Source organism: Ambystoma mexicanum, chromosome 2q (genome assembly GCF_040938575.1).
Source record: "Ambystoma mexicanum isolate Mex_15411 chromosome 2q, UKY_AmexF1_1, whole genome shotgun sequence".
Taxonomy (NCBI): Eukaryota; Metazoa; Chordata; class Amphibia; order Caudata; family Ambystomatidae; genus Ambystoma; species Ambystoma mexicanum.
In genome coordinates, this window is record NC_090924.1 from 1,213,361,148 (window position 1) to 1,213,384,336 (window position 23,189).

A 23,189-nucleotide genomic window follows, 5' to 3' on the forward strand; every position below is an offset into this window, starting at 1 on the left:
TACATACCTTGAGTACTGAAGTACATTTCCCAGAGGGAAACTAGAATCTTAGTACTTGGTTCTGGGACTTATTACGATCATGGGGTTGGAAGATCTTTGCAGTCTTAATGGTGATTCCTGGTATTCTCCTTTTCTGTTGTTGTGTACATTGCCTCCCTGTCAAATGTTCCATGATAGGAGGATGTTGTACACAAGCAGTAGGTACACTAGGACCTAGGATACAAATGCCTGAAAAAGCAACCAATGCCCTAGTAATGCAGGAAATAACTATTAAAGAGTTAATGGCAATTGATGTTTTTGAATCCAACAACTCTGTTCTGATTATGACAAATGGTCATCGTATGGTCAGACTGTTTGAGTTATGCTCTTGGTTTAGGCCAAAAGGAAGGTTCGTTAAACCAAATTTGCATAAATATCATCTGATTATGAATCAGCCATCCTTGTGAGCCCATGGAAAGCGGAAGCAGGAGTGGCATATGTGTCAGGACCCCAAGCCACAAACACATACACTAGACAAGCCTGTATGGGCCCAGCTGGAACACACAATGGATGCTTTTATATGCTACAAAGCACCACACTGTCACATGAATGCATAATAGACAAACAATAAAAAAAATGTCCATATATGACCCGTGGGGGGGGGGGAGGGAGCACACCCAGGAGGGGGGAGGTACATGGTGCACCTCAACACACAAGTGTCGATGTTGAGATAAAAAAAAATATCCTCCATGGTCTCAACATCTGCACTGCCCGACCTGTGTGAGAGATAAATCGTTGTCACCCTCTGGATGTAAATCAGAAGGTGGGCGTGCCACAGTTGCCTGATCACGCCTATCCGCAGCAAGCGCCTCCACGGCAGCAAGCATGTGGGTCTGGTAAGCCTGGTCCTGCATGGCTATGGCACGTAGGTCTGCATGCAGCACATCACGTGATACACGTGCCTCCTCCTGCAAGGTCTCACATGTATGACAGAGTTCTGCCTGCCCAGCCTCACATGACATACGGAGCACTGCAGCCGAGATGGTGTTTTCAAGCGGCTCCATCCTCTCTTCTGACCGCGTCCTCTTTGTTATCATGAGCACACCCAGAGTATATCTGAGGGATTGGTGTTCTTCCCTCAGGACCGTCCTGTGTGCCTCTGCCTGAGCAGCAAGTGCTTCACGCAGAGCCACCATTTCAGCCCGGCGTGCCCTGTCGGAGGCCGCCATGCCCAGCCTGAGTGAGTGGCACGTGGACTGCGTTGTCTGCTGCTGGAGCTCCACCTGCCTCTCAGGGGGGAGGATGGAATGGGCCACACTTTCCATGCCTTGAGCCATCATCTCAACTGCTCCCCCCTGTTGCTGTGCTATGGCATACATGGCATGCTCTCACTCAGTGGTCTCCGGTGGCGCACAGCCACCGCGTTACCGTACACTACACCTGCTGGGCCCAAGGAGCCGTGGTCCTTGCTGGGTTGGCACTACCCATGGCTGCAGGACTGCATCCCTCTGTTGACCTGATACCCCAGGAACATGAGCAACTGGTGCGGAGTGTGACCCTGCACCCGTAACCACCACAGACAGACATTCCATAACTGCCTGGCCCCTTGAGGGCACTACCCTCACTGCAGGTGTCGCGGACAGAAGATCATCCACTTCAGGATCACTCACCGGCGACGATACGTCATGATGCACATCCAATTCAACATTGTGGTCAGATAGTTCATCAGAGCTTGGCTCATAGTCAGCCCTGGACACGATGGTCTGGAGCAACAATGAGTTTTCGTGGTCTACCACCCCACGACCACCACTGGTGCTAGGCTGTTGACTTAAACCCACCACTGTGTCTGGAATCACATGCTCATCCTCTGCCTCCAGTGCCTCATCACCTGTAACATAAACAAAAGAAATGTGAGCAGCACATACCACACACATAGACATCACAACATCGACAGCCAACACATGAAGCAGGCATGTCACACACAACTCAAACTCCCACATGCATCCAGTGGCATTGCAATGCAAGGGTATCCTAAAAGCAGAAATGAATGTGTATAAAATTTGAAGCCTACACATGTACTACATGTTGCATATCACCTTCATCACACACAAACTCTGGCAGGCACAGATCCAAGGCAGAAATGAGACATGGCAACAAAGAGATGGCACGTAGTATAGGCATGGTGGAACGCCCAAATAGAACAGGTGCAAGTGAAAACAAACACGCCATGACACCTGTAATATGCATGTTGACATGCAGCACTCATCAACTATCATCAATACAGAGAACATGTGTCACAGGATGCACCTAGGCTAGTGCGTTTCAATACAGTGAAGGGATGAACATGGCAACATACATGCCAGGTCACTTTGACATAGCAGCATTGCGTAGGCATGTTGAAGGGTGGAACATGGTACAGAAGTGGGTGGGTGCAGTGCAGTGCATGTGTACCGCCTCAACTTCCAACATTAACATGTATGTAGTGATGCCAATCTCTTAACATGACGGCAGTGTAAGGGCAAGTGCAGCCATCACGTGCAAAGTGCATGCAATGGGTTGCATGGATACAGTGAACCCCCTACCCTTTGGGGAATTTCAGGTAGGCAGTGCATGGCAATGAAATGTTGACCAGAGAACTGTGCATTGGCAGACAGTGTTAAGGATTTCAATCAGGCGACACACACCTTGGTCTCGGTCTAGTATGCAGCGCACAACTGATGCTTATTTTTATGTTAGATTTAATATTGAGATGGGAGACCACTTATGTCACTCCCCCTTTTCAAATACCCCGGGTCATAATGGACCATGAACCAGGCTGGTTGATAAAATGTAATATTTATTTATTTATTTATTTGAAAATTAAAAGAAATCATACGTTTAATATGGGGCAGTGATCACCAATGGGGTGACAATAACAATAGGAACTTAAGCAATGCACTTAGTTTAACCTTCTATTGACACATATACAAAACACCAGGAAATAGTAGCACTTTTTATTTTAGGAAAGATAGCACTCAAGTTAGAATTTACCCCTGCAAGGTTACCTCAACCTACAAATAATCAATTCTGAGTGGATAAACAGAAGCAGCAGGTAATCAGGAATGACTAATAGGAAACAGAATTGAAATCTGACCTTCCCTCTGCAAATAAGAGAGAAAAACGGATTTCAAACCCCTTTGCAATGTTGTAAAATGACACTCGGAAATGGACAATTAAATAAAGAATGTGTGTGAAAAACCGTGAAGCAAATATAATTCCTTACTAAAGCTACAATGCAAGTACACTAACAATCACAAAGAATGGATAACCAAGAGCATACAGTTCGGAAATGAGTGGCAGGGTTTAACACATGTTGCAGCAAATGACACTTTGGAAACTTTGCAAACTTTGCAATTCCCTCCTGAAATTACCCCAAACGGTTTTTAATAATTTGAAGTGCGGTTTCTATGTTGGGGGATAGCTGTAGATCACAGATACAATATGGAAGTGAAATTAAGTCTCTAGCTGGTAAATTGAATGAGTTATGCAAGATCTAGAAAGGTGCATTTTGAGTGAAAGGAAGCAGTGAAAAAGGAAAGGAAATCAGTTTTGACAAGAACAGTTTTACTCTACACTAGAGTATTCAGGCTAGGCCACCAAAGAGGAACACAGTAAGCTCCAAGGTTGATTCGCGAGTTCAACCCCAGCACCTCAGCGCCCGACCCTGGTGGAACCAGTCCGATCACTCGAAATAGGACTAAGCGCTTAGGATTTACACAAGGCAAAATTACTAAAGAGATGGCGCGAGCACTAGAAATCAAAGGCAGGGTTGCAAGAATGATTCTGACAGTATTACAAGTTATCATGGTAAGGATAGGATGACTTAGAGAGGGGAATTAAGGACAAGGCAAGGTATCCTATGGTTTTCTATGGTATCTAGTGATACTCACAGTCCTCTTTAGTTTAGGATTTTGTGACAGTCACCATACAGATCTGGTCTAACAAAGGATAGCCGGACAAAATCAGCGGTACAGGATCAACTGGGCAGGGTCTGGATACCAAAGGATAGTTCTGGTCACCGGATGGCACAGGTACCTCTGGATGCAGTTATTGGGCAGCAATTGGTGGGCTGCAAGCCAGGCTGGTGTCAGGAGACGTCCCACAAAAATACCTCTGCTTCTACCCTTTAAGTATTGGGATTTTAAAATTGAGGCCTTGCTGGAAGGGTCAGCAATGCTTGGCCTGGTAGTTGGATCTGGAATCTGGACCAGTGCAAGCAAGATGAAGGAAACACGAACAGGACGCCGCGCAGGAAATCAGGAAGAGAGTGTGTGTCTGGAGTCCTGTCAGGGACCCTTTATATAGAGCATAGTGTCATCATTGACTATATTGCTGGGCCGGCTTAGCTAAGCACGCATTTAAACAAATGGATTGGGCAATCAATGTTGGTTGACTCCCCTGAGTTGTACCCAGTTTATGAGGTTGTATTTTATGATGGAAAAAGACTTTCCACAGACCTTTTTGCCAAAAATCTGTCACATCAGTATTTACACTTTTGTACAATGGTGGCACCTTAACTTGCATAATCAGGTCACATATTTTATGTAAGGGACAGCCGCCCAAGCCTGCAATCTCTGAGAAATTACTTTGGACGGTTACTAATTTTTGATCATTTTAAGCATGAAAGGTTCGGCCTAAAATTCCATAACTTTATACATATGTGTGGTTAATCATAAGGTATATGTATACAAATTTATATTTGGGATAGGTATATATTTTGTTACTTCTGATCCCTATGCAGCAATGAAACCTATGGCATCTTAAAAGAAAGGCCATAAAATTACTTCTAAACAGTGAGCTATTTACATTTTCCCAAAGTCCTGATGCAGAGTTAAAAAGTCTTTATCGTTTATTCCTGAAATAGTCTTTGTGAACAAATGGCAGTTCCTTTGTTGGGTCATTTTTTTTTCTTTAACTTCAACTGCTGCCAACTGTCATTTCCTTCAGCATGGTGGGGGGTTTTCAGCTTAATTGAAGGTTTTATTGCCCCTTCACACTTCACAGGTTAGTGTCCCAGGACTTCTATTGTCCCAGCCTGGAGCACAGACAAATATCTGACGAGCGTGTGAACTTTCTTTGTGTTGGCCCATTCAAAGTTTTTCAAGCTGGAAATTATCACTTTCCTGTCCTGGAAGTTTATGGTGTGCCTCCCTTCCTAGGGGGGGAGTTTCAGGGCTGGCACTTGAATAACTGTTTTTTTTGGAGCTTGCAAACTCATCCCATGTATCTTAATATTTATTTCTTATTTTGAGTCTTGAATTAAAACAAACCTCTGGAATAAAAATCGCCTATTTGTGTATTATCACCAGCCACAAACCCCTTCACATTGCTAGGTAATAGCAGGCTTTCCTTCAACAGTTTACTTTTTAAATAGGCCATTTTTTTCTCCAGTCAGCAAAGCCCATTTTTACACGTGTTGAAAACTGCTAGAATTTCTTCCTTTAAATTCGGTTTGGCATCTGTTTTTCCAATATGGTTTACACAACAGTCTGGACAAGGCAAAGGTCTCCATAAAATTGATAAACAGTGATTTTGATGCTTTTTAGCCAAAGTTAAGTGCTTTTCTGTGTTGGATGCAGTACAGCTTTTGTTCGTTTTCAGGTTTTGGCTGGCACAGCCTGTCATTCTGGAATAAGGCTTGGTTTTGCTGAGGGACAGTGGGGATATGCATGGTCATGGCATGGCCTTATTAATCACAGTGGTTGGAGGAAGAACAGATGGAAATAGTGTCAGAGCAGCATTTTTAAAGGCGAAAAAGGGTTTTTCCACTTTCTTCCTTTTGTTTATGTGGAAACCCACTGGCAATCTCCTTTAATGTGCCCCCTGGTTCCATCCTGCCCGATATGTGCTTGGCAGGACGGTGCAGCCATTTTCGTCATTGTTGCAAAATGCGGTTTTGAGCCAAGGCGCTCACAGGAGCCAGCACAACCCTTTTGTGGTTGTTTCTGCGCAGATGCAACTTAGTGATGTGGGGCAATGCAGTTGAGTGGGTCAATATATTCAACAACAGTGTTGGCATGCGTCAATTGCATCTCGTCAGTCAAATGACAGTACAGCAGATGAGAAGTGGACATTAAGCAGGACACATGAGAAACCATCAGTAGTACACCCATGCATGCAGAAGCCACGACACCAGTTGAACAGAGGCAGGGGGCCTGTAACAGGATGAGGCCTGTACATGACACAGACAAGGAGACCCTAAACTGAGATGTCACCACTGCCCCAGATACATGTGCCTCGGTCACAACAACCCTGGTCACACGTGGCTTGTGCTTCATGACCACCTGGAATTCTGTCTGGGAGTCCTCAGGTGCCAACGCATCATGCGCTGGCTGACCCTGAGCCTGGTTGGTGGTCGCCACAGCTGCACCTGCAGCTTCCACTACCGGTGGACCCGTGACAGCAGATGTAACTGAACGTCGGGTCATATGGGAAAATGGGTGCCTGGGTCGGATGCAACAGCTGCATCTCCCAGAGCCGCAGGGGGTGGTGGCATGGCTGCCCCAGCATGTGGCTGGGCATCCTGCCAGTACCTGTGCACCCCTGGCTCTTCCCCCTCTGCGGCCACCCTGGACTCCCTGTACTCCTTGGTCACCCCAGCCACGTGCCTGACCACGCACAACACTGGGAGAATGCCCAACTTTGCCGCCCTTTACCTTTGGTGGCCTCCCAACCATAGCACGGATGTGCTAATGCTAATGGAAGGTGCACACAACAATTGTCCTGGACAATTGGGGTCAAGGGTGCAGGGTACGTGATGTTAAACACACCCCTGTGCTCCTGCAAGGCTGTGTGTGACCCCTGGTGTAATATGACGGGTCACGCAACGCTCAGGCACCCCAAAAATACTATAAAAATGTGCATGCAACCCCCGGTAGCCCACATGCGTGTAATAAATCTCCCGCAGTGCGCTGTGGCACCCAGGGACACACAAACCTCATACCCATAGAACACGCAGGCTACTATGACCTTGAAAATGGGTATGCGATACACATGGGGGAACCACAGTGGAAAAAATAGCATGCGCGACTCACCGTCTGCTTTGCGTTGAAAAGAAAAACAGACGCGCTTGTGCGCGTAGGCAACACACCCGCCAAAAGAAGAAGTATGAACTCTATCCGCTGTGAAGTAATCGCGTGTGAAACCAGAAGAAAAAGAAACCCATGCGTCGGTCTCCACGAAAAGCACATATAGCGAAATGCTGGCCCGCACTCACCTTTAACCCGTGCTGAGGGAAACGCCCGCGCGCGTCATGTCACTTACGCACTTAGGGCCTTTCCTTTAATTACACGCTTGTGTGCTTTTTTTCACGTGCTGAATCACTCTGCATCGAGCTGGCCACGTGACAACACATGAAAGACCACACTCCTGCCCAGAAGGCCATTTACCTGCCCCCGCGAGCCCCGAGCAGCCTACTACAAGCGATCTGCTGCTGCCTGCCTGCCTGCTGCCAATGTGCCATGCTATTTGGTGCCTGCACATCAGCCATTGCCAGGGGTCCAGTTGCTGTGACCCACCCCTGCTGGAACAGAAGACTCCCGACTGGTGTTCCATCGCTCCACAGCCCTGCCCCAGGGCCCAGTTGCCCACCCACACCTGCCTCGGGGGTTGCCATGTCGGGCCAAACTCCATCTGGGACCAGTGGCGACCCACTGGCAAAGAGGCAGAGGGCTGCCAGCTTCACTGCAAAAGAAGTTTGCATCCTGGTGGAGCAAGTCCTGGGGCATTATGATGCCCTCTTCGGATGACCACGCTCCGACAAGGATGGTCGGGAGAGGAGCTGGTTGGATATTGTGGGTGCGGAGGGGGTGGCACCCCGCAACCTCAAACACGTCCATAAGTGCTGAGACGACTTCAAGTCCAGGACCCTCAAGTAGGCCCGGCACCTCTTGGACACAGCGGATGCAGTGGGGCACTGGGTCCTGCTTACCACTAACCAGATGAAGGTCCTGGAGCGCATTCGCCCAGTGCTTCACCACCAGGTCCTCGAGAGGTAGACCCGTCTGGAGTTGAGTGGTAAGTGTCCATGCGTTCTCATTCGACACAGTGCATGTTGAGGTGTGGCAGGAGTGTGCAGCTTGGACATATGTCTGACATGGCCCATGTATATAGATGTGTGTGTGCAGGGACATGACCGTGCTGCATGTGAGTTCGGTCATGTGTGCTGCACCTCAATGGTGTATGTGTTCCGATGCATGATGCACAACTGCATGTGAAGATGCACACATGTTTGCATGACTGTGTATGTACTCAGCCATGTTTGGGGTGTGACACATTGATGCTCGTCCCACCTGCATGTACGTGCGCAGTGTAAATGTGTGTGTGTGTGTGTCTGTGTGTCTGTTTGGTATGTGTGTGACTGTGAGACGCCATTGATGCGTGTTAGGGAGAATTCTCTTCTAAGGCTAATTTCCCTCACCTATAGAGTCCCCCAGCAGCTTTGCTGAATTTGAAGGGTTTATTTTTTTCTCCTGCTAAGAATGCGGCCCTTTTTTCCCACTCTTAGACAGATTGCTAGTGTGTTTTAGGCTATCTTGTGTGCTTATGACGTATGGGGTTTTTCTCACCCTCATAGGAATCATCTTTTTAACATGTGTGTTACACAGCATCCTCAGTGCAGTGACACAGGGGTGTCATAGTGACCCCCAAATATAGACTCCATACCCTGGGACTGACTACTGTGTCCCAGAGCATGTAAAGTCCCCATTGACTTTATTTGTCAATAATTATGAACTAAACCAGTACAACCCATCTTCCTATGGAAGTACTGGCAAGGGTTAATAGTTTTTCCCTGGTGTTCATTTTCGAGATGGTATCGTACAGTCCCTCTCTCCAAAGTTTCTGGCTGGTGGCAGTGGTTACTACCGTAAATATTCGACCGCAAATATTTCCCTATGGGAATTTCCCATTGTTCGAGGCTACCACTTTTACTGACAGCCTCTAACATACCGCCGGTTTATTTTAATATTAACTTTAAATCGGTGGGTTTTTTTTGCCAGAACTTTAATAATATTTCTTTCTCGTGTCTTTCTGTGAAATTCTAACCCGGGTCGGGGATCCTTTGTTTGTCCTTTTGGAGGGCTTCTGCACAGAAGCCCTACACTCGGCGCCACTAAGTCTGGGGTAGACAGGATGTGTGGGGAGGGGGGAATAGGCACCCTGGACAGGGTTGCCTACGCAACCCAAGTCGCACTCTGCCCTGATAGGCTGGGGGGTTCTCCCACCAGGAGAGCCACCCCACTGTGTGAGTGACAGCTAGGCTGTGTGAATGGGGGTCTTGCTGCATAAAAGACAGGGTCCTGAGGACTGGAGGACAAGACGTCGCCACTGGAACTAGAAACCCGAAGAGGAGAGAAGCTGAAGACATCTGCAACGACAGAACCACTGGTCAAGCCCTGCTGCAGATCCTCACCACTTTTCTCCAGCGACTCGATAAGATCTTCACCTGCAAGAGTCTTCTTCCCTTGAGGTGGTGGGGCCAACCAGTTCACCAATCGCCTTCCAGGACCTGCCTTGGTCGAATCGCCAGTGCCCTGCACTCGGAGACCGGATAGCGAGGCACCCGTCCACCACGACCGCGATTTAAAGGAGCGTACCTTTTATACGTTTTGGCAGCGCCGTGGCTGGCTTCATCCCTGGGCAGTGCAGTAACTCAATCTTCCTCCACGACGAGAGCCTCTCTTCCTCTGCTGGATCTCCCGAACTGCAGGAACTGCCAGGAACTAGAGCCACCGTTTCGTTGGGTATCGCTAAAGGTTTTTTAAATCCTTTACTTACCTACTGGGTTGGCCGCCCCTATCGTCTACCATTGTCTTTTACCTTCTGCAACCACCTTTTCAAATCGTTAAACAAAGACTTAACTGCAGCTACTAGAACCGTTTGATCCTGGGCACTTTGCCTTGTACCACTGACTCTGGCACAGGCCTATTGACTCTGGCTAAAACTGTTACAACTGCCTTCTCTAGATTGCTTCTCACCTAGAAATGTGTTGGTGCACCTAACTCTTGAAACCACCTTTTTCTTTCCCCTTTTTAATATTGTGAAGTGCCATTTTGCTTGGTTTTCACCTCAGTATTGCATATGCTAAAGTACTGCCTTGCCTAACTTGTTTACAATCTACTTGGGAAGTGTTGCTGGTGTGTTAAAGAGTCTAAACCTATATAACTTGTCCTTTCCCTCCCTTTTGAGAAATTGTTAGAGTGCCATTTCTGCTTGGTTTACACTATGCCGTTTTGCTCAGTTTTCACTCATGCTCAAACTTGTCTACAATTTAAATAGGGAGTTGTGTATACTTTTCTTGACTGTTTTAACTTGCTTTAATAATAGTGAATTGTGTGTGGAACATGAGAGTATGTAAAATAAATATATATTCTTTTTAATACACAGCTTTGGTCAGTGTTTCCTTGCTCTATAGTATTATAGTCCTATTGTGTAAATCCTGAATACTGCTAATCTCTCTTGAGATAAGTCTGACTGCTCAGCCACAGCTACCAACTAAATCTGTGTGGTACAGACTGATACCAAAGGGGATTTATTGCATATACCTGTAGTCCTAATCTTCTGTAGTGCTCCCTAAGGGAACTGCATAGGATTCTGCCTAACACTGCATGTGACACGGACATCTAGGTACCCGATTGGCAGATGTGACATAGTTGACAATGATTGCACTGTGACAAGAGGTAGAGATGGCCAGATGCAGGTCTGTCTGGTGGCGTGTGTGCATGTGAATGGCATGCTCCATGATGCTTGTGACGTCATGCAACCCTTAGGATGTTCATGCAGTTCCATGTGAATGGATGCAGATGCTTGTTGCACCTTCCCTGCTATTTTGTGCATGTGTGTGGGTTCAATTGACCTGAGTGATGGGGAGTGTGATGCCGTCTGTGATGTTTGAGACTGCCACTCATGTGCAATAGTTATGTGTGTAGCAGACCCTTGTACGGTGTCCTGATGCCTGTTTTCTGGCTCTCCCTGTCTGCTGCGTCAACTGATGAAGAGGACGGAGACAGCCCTGTGCAGCCCAGCAGCAGGGATGCCACCGCCAGCCGGAGACGCAAGGCCCTGCCCCCCTCCTAGGTAATAATATCTTCCGGGAGTGAGGGGTCTGGTGCTGCCTCCATGGCTGCAGCTGCCGAGGGGAGGTTGGATGGTTGGATGTGGACTCCTCGGCAGCAGAAAGGCAGGTGAGCCCACACAGGGGCATACTACAGAAGATGGCACAGAGTCATCCAGGTTGGTGGGGGGTGTGGTTGAGGAGGAGGCCGTATCGGACCCACGCATGGGGCCTCGAGGGGGTGGTTACACTGGTGCAAGTGGTGCAGTCCAGGGGCAGGAGGCAGCACAGGTCACTGTGAAGGTGCCTGTGTGTAATCCTGTCCCTGATCCTGTGACTGCATCATCCTGCACCAGCAGGGATGCCTCTGTCCAGGCCTGTTCGCAGGTAGGGGAACCGTCTACGTCAACTGACCTTCCTCTACCTGCGGACGTGGCAATCCGTGACAGTGTTGAGCCGTCCTAGCCGGTGTCGCGTTGCACACATGGCGGATTCGGGATGATGTGCGTTGTTCCAGGCATGACAACACACATCATTTCGAACACCTGTGTGCCCGCGTCGACTTGCTAGGACAGGTCCTTGGCACAGGGTTCCTCTGTGTGCTGGATGCTCTTGCGACCCCCCCCCCCCTCCTCATCTGCACACCCTATGCTCCAGTCATCCTCCGTGCCGTCTTCTCACCCATGTGTCAGCTGGGCACCCTGTGGACGTGCCCCATCCACCGCGGCCAGGCTGGTGGAGATCACATCCCTACCACAGTCGGGAGTCGAAGGACCAGCAAAGGTGGTCGCCACCACAACTGGACCCCTGCCAATGGAGGATGTGCAGGTACCTCTGAGCAGGGCACGTTAACAGCGGCACCAGGGGATTTCATCATCCCGGAGGCCGTCATGGTGGTACAGGCAGATGGCATTTGGGCAGCAGCAGAATCGACGTGGGAGGCATCAGCACTCGGGGACAACAACATCCCGGGGGCAGGCATTGGCCGATGGGTAGGAGGACCTGGGACTGAGTGTGTCTTCCATGTGGCAGCTGATTGGCCAGCGTATAGATGCAGAGCAGCGGCGGGCGGAGATGGCATGGCTCACGATGGTCAGGGCGGAGAACTCCATGAGCCGGGCATTGAGGCAGGCAGCGTTCCTTGAGACTCGCAAAGAGTTGGTGGAGACCATGGCGACGTCCCTGCGAGCCCTCGAGGACAGAGCCCAGGGCCGCCTCCGGGACAAATGCTCTGGCCAAAGACATTAACAACAGAAGTGAGCCATAGGACTAGCCCACCGCCGTTGTAAATAGTTCTTTAGGTATAAGTTTCCTTTTCTTTTTTGATTTATTTTGGAGTTATTGGACATTGCTCCACTTTTTGTGAATAGTTGGATTTCTGATGGACCTTCTTCCTGGATTGTTCATTTCCTTGGGGATCATGGACCCTTGTGGATATTACCAGTACATAGTTGGATGTTCTGTGGATTTCATTTTTATTTTTGCCATGAGGTAATGGTTTTTTTTATTTATTTTTTCCTTGTGGATATGGTGGAAGTGGTGAAGGTCAATGGACCATATTTTTCTTTGTCATGTTTTTCATGGATTTCTTTTCAGTTTCCGATTTTGTTTTCATTTACATTTTCATTATTTGTTTATTCATAGTCATGATTCTTTTTAATTTTGTCATATTATTTCATAATTAATACATTTCATTCATGTTCAGTGTTGGTATGGTCTGCTATTATTAGCTTGATGCATTTGTCAGTTGTCATTGGCTCAGTCATGTGTAACTGCTGTGTGCCTATGTTGCACATGTCTAGGGGTGCATGCACATGTGCTTCTGTGATTGACGTGGGATGGGGCATGTGCTGGGGAGTGGCAACAATGGATGGTCGTGGACTTGCATTGTGGGGGCTTGATATGGACTTACATTTGGGTGTGCTTCATCCCTCAATAACCGTAAACAGATTTTGTGATAGAATACAGAGTTTATGTTACGCTCACCTGACTCCCACGGAGGTGCTGGCCTGGTTCGCGCTTCTGTGACCTCTTCTAAGGTGATGCGCAGGGTTCGGAAGACGGACTGGACCGGGCCCCCAAATCTGGCTTGTCTGGCTCGCAGAAGTATCCTTCTGTAGGTGAAAATAGGGGATTAACTGTCTGCGGGGTAATGCAATTGGCCTCCCACTTTCCCCTCTCACCCTCCTCGAAACCCTTCTGTGATTCCTCGTAGCGTCTCACCTTAGGGTCTGGAAGGACGAGCTCTCCATCCTGCTTCTGATGCAGGTATCCAATTACTTCACTGGATTTTCGGATTGATGAGAACCAAACTTGCTTGGCTTCCAGGTAAGTTTTTTGATAAGAGGTTCCCCTTGTGTCCATGCATTAATGTACTAATGCTAGTGTCTTTTTCCCCATAGGGGCCGGGGTACGAAATGCCGGGGAACAGGCACCTACCCGAGATGAGAGGTGAAATCCTTGTAGAAATCAGGTAAGTCTTTAATGAGCGTTTTTTGGTAATGTCTTTTCATTTGCTCATTAACGCTTATGTCTCTTTTTCCCCTTAGGGGCCGGGGTCCGGAAATGCCAGGATGCGGCACGGACCCGAAATGAAGAGGGAATGAATCAACAGGTAAGTCTTAACATGGAGATTTAGCTTTCCTTATTCCCTTCTCTCACCTTTTGTTCTGGTCTTTTTCTCCCTAGGCGCTGGGGCGTGACTGCGAATCCGGATGATCGCTGCTGAACATGGAGGCGCCCTGTAAAGGTGAGTGGAATGCGGCGCTGCAGCGATCGACGCGATGAGCTTTTAAATAATAGTTTTCCTTTTCAGGATTGTCGGCGAGATGTCTCCGGGATGCGGATTTTAGCAGGTAAGGACTTTTCCTTCTTCTGTTCTCTTCTTCTCTTCCTTTGCAGGTGATCCAGGATGCTGGCAGGCGTGGCAGAAGTCAAGATGCAGGAGCAGACACGGTGAGCGTCCAGCTGCCAGATGCAGAACAACGCGAAGCACGTGTGGCTGTTTGGGTGGGGTTTAAATAGCCTTGGAAGAAGTTCCAGGTATGTATCCTTCCCCAACCACGCCCGGATGGTAAATTAGTCCCACAGGTAAAGTAGTTCCTTTCAGGCCTCAAGGAGGCTGGGATCCTGCAGCATGGTCTGCATCAGGTAAGTGCACCCAAGCACTCCCATAATGAGCCTGGCGCCTATGGCGCCAGGACTGATGTCTTTTATGAGCCTGGCGCCATAGGCGCCAGGACACTGTCCAAAGGGCCCCTATATGGGGTTGCTGGGTCCTTCCTTGGGGACTGGATGTCCGCTTTCGGGGACGCAGGGCTTGAACCGGCTCCCCGGGAGCGGGCATCATGACCGCACTACCCCCCAAGGCCCCTCCCAAGGTTGTTCCCTCCGGGGGTTTTGGTTTGTCTGGGAAGAGTCGGTGGAATTTCCTGACTAATCGAGGTGCATGCACATGGTCGCTGGGTTCCCACGACCTCTCCTGAGGTCCGTACCCCTTCCAATCAATTAGGTAGAACAGTTTTGACCTAAACATTTTTGAGTCCAAAATGTTCTTCACTTCGAATTCGGGCTCCCCATCTCTTAGAATAGGTTCTGGAGGTTTGAGTAGTCGGGTTCCGGGTACCACTGGTTTCAGAAGTGACACATGAAAAACAGGGTGAATACGCATATTAGCTGGTAAATCAAGTTTAACAGCCACTGGGTTAATTATTGCCGTAACAGAATAAGGTCCCAGATATTGTGAGTTAAAGGTTCGAGGCCCTTTGAGTGGTAAATGTCTGGTAGCTAACCACACTTGATCCCCAATCTGATACGGAGGTGCTTCACTCCGATGTAGATCAGCATTCTCCTTGTATTTTCTCTTGGCTTGTTGGAATGCGTAGTTGCCTCTTTGAAGGCTTGGGTAATTGTAGAATGCAGATGTTCTACTGCAGGCATTCCGAGGTTCTGAGGTGAGTCAAGGTTTGAGGTTCAAGGGTGATGCCCAAACAAAGTATAAAAAGGACTGCGGCCAGTTCCAGAGTGTACCGAATTATTATATGCGTATTTGGCTATCCAAAGAATGTCTTTCCAGTTGCTTTCAGATTGCTGTAACATACACCGTAAGTACTGCTCAAGGGTCTGATTTGTCCTCTTGGTCTGACCATCGGTCTGAGGGTGGTGACTGGTCGATAATCTTACGTCGATCTGCGCCATTTGACCACATTTGCGCCAGAAGTGGGAAGTGAATTGGCTTCCCCGGTCAGAGATTAGTATAGATGGCAATCCATGTAGCCGAACAATATTTTCGAGGAATTCTTTGGCTAGGACAGAAGCTGAAGGTAAACCTTTCAAAGGAATAAAGTGGATTTGGAAAACAAATCCACAATTACCAGAATAGTATTGTACCCCGAACAAGGAGGCAGGTCCGTAATAAAATCCATTGATAGGGTGTGCCAGGGTGCTAGCGGTATGTCTAGAGGTTGAAGGAGACCGGCTGGTCTTTTCTTTTGACTTTTATTTTGGGCGCAAACACCACAGGACATCACAAAAGATTTAACATCTTTTCGCCAAGAGGGCCACCAAAATTGTCGTTTCACCTTTTCCTCTGTCTTGGCAATACCGGGGTGTCCCTCTATTAATGTATCATGATAACCGGAGATAACTAGTTCGTGTAATTCCTTATGTGGCAGGAATAAGCATCCTTGGAAATAAGGTAAACCATTATCTATGGTAAAGTCTGATCCCTTTTGTATCCATTCCTGTAAGGTTGTAGGGTCCAGGAGTTGTTTCACTCTGGCTTGAATGTCTTCAAGCGTCTGTAACGAAGTCATGCCTAGAATCCTCTGTTCGGGAATTATTGGTACTGGTTCTGAGTTTGCATCAGATTCTCCCATTCCAATTCAGGATAAGGCGTCTGCTTTGCCATTCTTGCAGCCAGGTCGATAGGTAATCACGAAATCAAATTCAGTGAAAAACAAAGCCCGTCGGAGCTGCCGTGATGACTGAGCCTTGGCGGTTTTCAAATACTGTAAATTCCGGTGATCAGTGATCACTGTGATGGTATGTCGAGCGCCAAGCAGATAATGCCGCCAGGCTTTAAAAGCGGACTTAATGGCTAACAGTTCTTTGTCCGTGATTGCATAATTAACCTCGGGTGCCGAGAATTTTCTAGACCAAAATGCTACGGGATGCAGTTGATTGGTTTCGGGATCTCTTTGGGACAGGACAGCTCCCATGGCTAGGCTGGATGCGTCAGTCTTGACGACATAAGGGAGATCTGGACGCGGGTGTTTCAATATAGGTGCGGAGGTAAACTTAGATTTTAAATCCTGAAAGGCCTGCTCGGCTTCTTCAGACCATTCAAAACGTTTATTTTTCCTCAAGAGTGCAGTAATGGGTTGTACCACGCATGAAAATTCCGGGATAAACCTGCGATAGAAATTGGCAAAGCCGAGCATGCTTTGAACCCCTTTTACAGAGCTAGGTGATGGGCATTTGAGGATGGCATCCACTTTTCTTGAGTCCATTCGGACTCCTTGGGGTGTCAGGATGAAACCTAGAAACTAGACTTCTGTGGTATGGAAAACACATTTCTCCAATTTAGCAAATAGTTTGTGTTGGCGCAGTTTTTCAAGTACTGCCCTGACGTGTTTTCTGTGATCAGATTCCGAAGAGGAGTACACCAGAATGTCATCGATATATACGACAACACAAACATCGATGAGTTCCCGAAGGACATCATTCATGAAATATTGGAAGGCAGCCGGCGCGTTACACAATCCGAAAGGCATCACCTGGTACTTGAATAATCCGTATTTAGTACTGAAGGCAGTTTTCCATTCGTCGCCTTCTTTAACTCGTACCAGATGATAAGCCCCCCGGAGATCTAACTTGGTGTATATGCAAGCGTCCTTCACCTGGTCAAGGAGTTCAGGGATCAGAGGCAGAGGATAACGGTTTTTAACCGTTATCTGGTTCAATGCGCGGTAATCGATATAAGTTATAAGGTCGCCTTCTTTTTTGGGCACGAAGAACAAAGCCGAGGATGCCGGGGACTTTGACGGGCGAATAAAACAATTAGCTAGGTATTGATCCAAATATTGTCTCAAATGCAGATTCTCAGGTTCGGTAAGGGCATAAATCCTGCTACAAGGGGGTTGTGCACCGGGCACCAGATTGATTTGGCAATCGTACGATCTGTGAGGAGGTAACGTGTTGGCCTGTTCCTTTTGGAAGACGTCCTGAAAGTCTTGGTATTCCGGAGGTAGTTGCATGGAGGCAGAGGCTACAGATGCTAGATTAATCTTCAGGTTTTCTGGGTAGCAGGTTTGTGTACAATCCAGGAAGGTTATTCTCTTAGCTCGCCAATCAATTCGAGGATTATGTGTCTCTAACCAAGGGATTCCAAGAATAACCTGAAACTGTGGAGCCTTGATTACATCAAACACAACACCCTCCCGATGGCCGTCGGGACCAATAAGAGTCACCTCAGTAGTGGAATGTGTTACCGAGAGCAATTTCAGTTCCATCGACTGTGGTGATGACATCTTTGCTGGTTTTAGGACGGAGAGGGAGGTTAATCCTAGAGACCAATTCACGATCCACATAGTTTCCAATAGCCCCACTATCGATGTATGCCTTTATTGCATGCAACCGCTTAGGCTGTTCTGGATCTACGAGAACCATTGGCACAATGAAATGCAAGGTCTGAGAGTTAGTTTTCAAGCTCGGCAAGCGGACCCCTACACTTGTCGGGCAGAGTCGTTTCCCGAAACAGTCTTCATAGTTTTTATCAGCAGCTCCTACCGCCTTTCGGGGCGGTTTTGCCGGGCAATCTCGTAGAAAGTGTCCAGAATTCCCACAATAAAGACTTAATTTTAACTGCCGCCTCCTTTCACGTTCCTTTTGAGTTAAGGGTCCTTTAACCCCTCCAATTTGCATAGGCTCAGAGACATCAACTCCCTAGGGATTAGCATGGGTCTTGACCAACACCCGGGTCATTGTTTATAAATATAAATGTTTGGTGCCAGCTGAGGTCTATGATATAATATGATATGGCATTTATAACGTGCCTATACACAAGTGTTTCAAGGCACGACGAGGCACGGGGGGGGGGAACAAAGGGAGGACAGACAACGATCCTACTAGGCCAGTTGTCATTCAGATCATGCAACTGCAAGGGTTGGGGGAAGGGAAAGTGCAGGGGGGAGGGACAAGGGAATAAGTAATCCCAAAAGCAAGAACAGGCCAACAGGTAGAAAGTGCGAAGGTAAGTGCAGAAATCAGGTGTCAAGTGCTGATGGTGGGACTGTAGGGATACAGGAACAGTCCCAAGTGCAGGGGTTACCAGGCAGGCAGTGCAGGTGTGTGTGACTGGCGGAGAAGGGACCTGGGCCCAAGAGCAGAGGGTGGCCAGGTAACCAGTGCCGTTTCAGCCAGGAGGTCAGCAGGGGAGCGGAGGAGAAAAAGCAGAAGCAAAGAGAAAGGTTTTGAGGTGCTTCCGGAACCGGAGATGGTTCTCCTCAAGTTTCAGGGAGGCAGGGAGGCTGTTCCAGAGGGAGGCCCCAACCGAGGAAAGAGATCTACCACCAACTTGTTGCTTGGAGAAGCGACTGACCTTGAGGAAGTTGGAGGCGGATGAGCGCAGGGCTCGAGAAGGAAGCTATTTAGGAAGAGAGAGCTGAAGGTATTGAGGCCCCAGGCCCCAGAAGGCCTTGTGGACAATGCAGAGGGTTTTGAACTTAATCCTCGGAGCCAGTGCAGAGATTTCAGTCCTGGAGAGATACGATCCCTGGGCTTGAGGCCAAGGACAAGTCTCGCAGTCCTGTTCTGGATGAGTTGCAGAGGGCGGAGAGTAGAGGCAGGCAGATTTAGAAAGAGGATGTTGCAGTAGTCCACCCTAGAGAGAACCAGAGCTCTGGAGACAGTGAACTTCGGGGGGAAGGAGAGGAGAGGAAAGGAAGAATACCTCTGAGGAGGTGCAGCTGGTAGTGTGACTTCTTAGAGATGTCAGAGATGTGAGGAGAGAAGGAGAGTGTGGACCCTGAGGTTTTTAGCCTCACAGGTGGAAGCAGGAAGAGTGCCAAGAGAGGTCGGCCAGATAGAGATAGAGGAGGAGGGAGTGGGTGTGCCGATGAGGAGAATCTCAGTCTTCCTACCATTAAGGCAGAGGTCATTAGCGGCACACCACTCTTAGATAGCTGACAGACAGTCAGTGAGGAGACGGAGAGGAGGTGGCCGAAGGTAGCCTGAAAATGAGCCGAGTGTCATCAGCATTGCACTGAAAGTTGGGGCAGAAAGCAGCAATGCGGTGGGCAAGAAGTGCCAGGTATTGGTTGAACAGCCAGGGAGAGAGGTTAGACCCTTGGGGGACACCACATGGGCATGTGGCACGGGGAAAAACAAATCATTTTTTTAAAAAGAGGGATAATTATTTTTTGTTTTACTTTGCCATTAATATTTTTAAACCAATCTAATTTAGAGTCTTCTAAATAAAATAGCTTTCAACTAGTTTTATGTTGTTAAATTGTCGTGTCAACCCATATAAAAAGTGTAATAACTTTTTTTTTCTTTTCAGATCACGAAATTGGAAATAACTTAAGTAGGTGAGTAAAATTGCTTAAATGAGTTGGAAGGCCATAGCTCACCTATCTACATCAGATCATTCTGTGGTACCTAGAGGTCCCGTACGCTGCTAGGTGATTCCTAAGAGACTCCCATTCCCCGCAGCAGAAATGTTACTTCCATAACCTGCATCAGGGAGTACATTTACCAAACAACCTGACAATTAAATTAGTACATATCTTGTTAAGGTTGTGCTATAACATAAATATACAAGAATGCCAATGAAACGCTGTATTAATTGTATTAATTTTATAGCTTTGATGTATTTAGCTATTATGTAGATTCATTAATGTGATAAACTGTTATTTTGTTATTTTGTTTCTTTAAAAAACTGGTATTTAACGCACTGTGGGAAACATTAGATGCATAAACATAACAATCACAGTTCAAGAACATATAATGACAAAGTCTTACATATTGCAGGTCTTGCGCATATTAAAGACAGATCCACAATACAACAACCCTCCACCCCTTAAGCTGCATCAGCCCCTCTGCCTTCCCAAGTCCATACAGCATTACATCAGCGAGAAGTGCCGCATCAGAGGAGGCTTAACCGCCATTGTAGGGTAGCTCACTGCAAAATCAATAAATGGCTTCCAAACAGTATTTACCATACCACCCCTCACAAAGCGCCGTAATTGTATCTGCAACAAGAATGTTCCATACCTTTAGCCACCACATCTGAACCACTGGGCCATCCACGGACTCCAAGTTTCGAGCAGTAGTCAGCTTTGCTGCCAAAAGGAGATGCTCAATTAGAGTGGACATTGGGCCCGTGAACAGTTTTTTTTATTTGTTTGTACAATTTAATGCACATTTTTAAGAAAATAGAAATAAAGTATTTTAGAAGTAAAATACTTATTTTAGAAGTATTTTAGAAGTAAAGTATTTAGACTGACAGTAATTAATAAAAGAATGTATGCATTAAGCATGTCCTTATTTTCCTGGTTATGGTACTTTATTTCAATGGTAAGGTAATAGTTTCAATGGTATAGCCCGAAGACCAGAAAATCACTCTCCTAAATCTCTCACGCTCTTGTGCAGTGTCCACGTGGGCCATAGCCCACTTTTTCATAAACCACGGTGCTGAGTGGATTTCATAATCCACTACAGCACTGAGCACCACTTTCACCCACGTGACTCACCCAGAGCAGGCACTCTGAATCTCACATTGTAACATTCTCCAGCATTCCACTTCACCACAATCGAAGCTGCTTGATCTCCTTCTGCCCCGGCTCTGGTGGTGGGCTCATACAGTCCTTGCCTAGCTGTTGCTGGGTAGTGTTGTAATCTGCAGTACTGTGCCCTCTGATTCACCTCCCATGATGAACTTAAAAGTCTCCCTGTCGAGCCTCTATTCAGGTCAAGCCCCATATCTCATCTCTGGGGCATCTCAGCATCCACACGTTCACAGCAGCGATCCATTTTCTACCGGGGTTTGTAAACAATTATCAGGCGCAAGATCTACAGCACCTGTTAGTAGTATAGCTAGTAATGAGTTAATCTTTTTGCCATTGTTTCACTAAGTTCACAAAACACTTCATCAAATTTCTGTAAACATTTCCACATGTGCATAATTTGGGGGAAATATGTTCAGCCACATTAGCTAATCGAGCGCTTAAATGGCAGAAGAGCAATGCTACATTGTTGGTGGATGTTTTCATTAAAGGATATGGATCTACTTAAAAGAAAACATAATCATCCTATCTCGTTTAATTTCTATGTGGATGGACATTTTCAACATCAAAGATCATTGGAGGATTGTTTTTGGTGACCGAAATGATTGCATTTGAGTCTTAAAAACTTGACTTGTTAGAATGCCTTATTGAACAAAGCACCTTGGATTAAGGTGCTGTGTAAAACAATAAAAATACAAAGGCGTTGAGGAAGCGCTGGGTGCAGAGGACATGTTTCACAAGCAGCACCGATTGAAGCTATATGTTTTGAATTGGGTCCAATTCTAAACCCGAAAAATGAATGTGGCATGTTATTTTTATATAAAACAAAGACTTTGGCAAAGTCTGCAGGTGTGCCAGAATGGGTGACGATACTGGCTCAGGTCCTGATTCAGAACCCTCAAGGAGGTAAAAGGGGTGGGCAAGGGGGAGAGGCGACCTCGAAACAGCCCTATCAGGTCGTCTCTCAAGCCATGGAGGTCTCATCCACAGACGACGATCAGCAGTCCATGCATACGGTCCACGATGACGAGGAAGACGGCGGCAACAACGGTGCAGGGCTTAGTTTCCCTGTGTTGGCTTCTGTAAGGAAGGCATGGCATCAAAGACGGACACAAGTGATCACAGTTCGAGGGTGTTTATTAAACTGTTAAATAGGTGACATAAACGCCTAATCTAAACCTAAATCTAAGATGGGCGCAAGCTACGCCATCAAATAACAATGATACAGCGCTAGTGGAGTCTAGTCAAATAAAAAGGGCATATACAAAAACGTTTGCCAATCACTACCGCTATGCTACAAATGAGTGTGGGATAATGTTCACAAGAAAAGAAAGAAGTGTTCACTAAATAATAAATTAGGATGTTATGGCCGGCGTCTCCGTTCCCCATGTTTATAGCATGGGACAAGGCGGGACACTCAAGCAAAGCACACTCCTGGGCTTCTCCAGCACGAGCTTACAGTTCCCTTTCTCACTATTAGGGCATTCTGTGCCCAAATCTCTTCTCATGCAAAGTCTTTTGCTTCAGAGGGCCCGATACGCGAAAACAACAAAACTAAAGTTCCTTCTGTTAACCCTTACATCGTGTCACAGTTTATAACATAGTCGCACTCAACATAGGGAGTTTATTTATTTATTTATTGTTCTTGTATAGCGCCCAAAACCTGGAGGTGTTGGGGCGCTTTCGCTTAAGGTTACAGAGCAAAGTACATTAAGTGCTTCCGGTTACAGTGGTATAGCAAAAGTAGTAGGCAAGTATATGGTGCCTGCCATATGTTGCATGCCGGCAGCTACACACAAATGCAAGGTCACAATCAGGGCAAATACATGGTGCCAGCCACATGCATGGCAGCAGCTACACACAAATGCAAGGTCACAATCAGGAAAAATACATGCCGCCAGCCACATGTTGCATGGCGGCAGCTACACACAAATCCATAGGGGATCATTACGAGGTTGGAGGTAAAAAACAGTTTTTACCAGCATGGAACAAATACTGGGTCTGTGTAGGAATGAGGGCGCTAACAACGGTGTAGTACAAATTTGCGTGCATGAGCGTAGCGGCATGGCGGTATCAACATTACCGGCATGTTGCTAAAGTCCCCAAAAAGCCCCTTAGCGGCATCATCAGAAGCGCAGGTAGCACTACCGCGCCGTCTACCTCTAAGTAACGGGCTCGGCATCAGTGGATACGGCAATAGCGGGCACCGCTATTAGCGGTGCCCACTATTAAGCAGAACCGGAAGTAACATCATCGCGCCGGAACGGGAAAGGGCACGGCAGCCATCTTTAAAAACACAATCCATTGTCATCCTCACTACACAGCACCTGGAG

The 23,189-nt window shown here is 47.3% G+C and overlaps 1 protein-coding gene across 3 annotated transcripts in view; it reads left to right on the plus strand.

Annotated features, from left to right (window-relative positions):
* LRRC72 (leucine rich repeat containing 72) overlaps window positions 1-23,189 on the plus strand; it is a 486,094-nt gene that overhangs the window by 389,713 nt on the left and 73,192 nt on the right. For 2 of the 3 annotated variants that reach the window (XM_069648606.1, XM_069648605.1), the window contains one exon: window positions 19,632-19,659. The exons of the other annotated variant lie outside the window; for it this stretch is intronic. In XM_069648606.1, coding sequence (XP_069504707.1) covers window positions 19,632-19,659 — 28 coding nt within the window. The remainder of the gene's footprint in view (window positions 1-19,631; window positions 19,660-23,189) is intronic. 3 annotated transcript variants of the gene reach the window in all.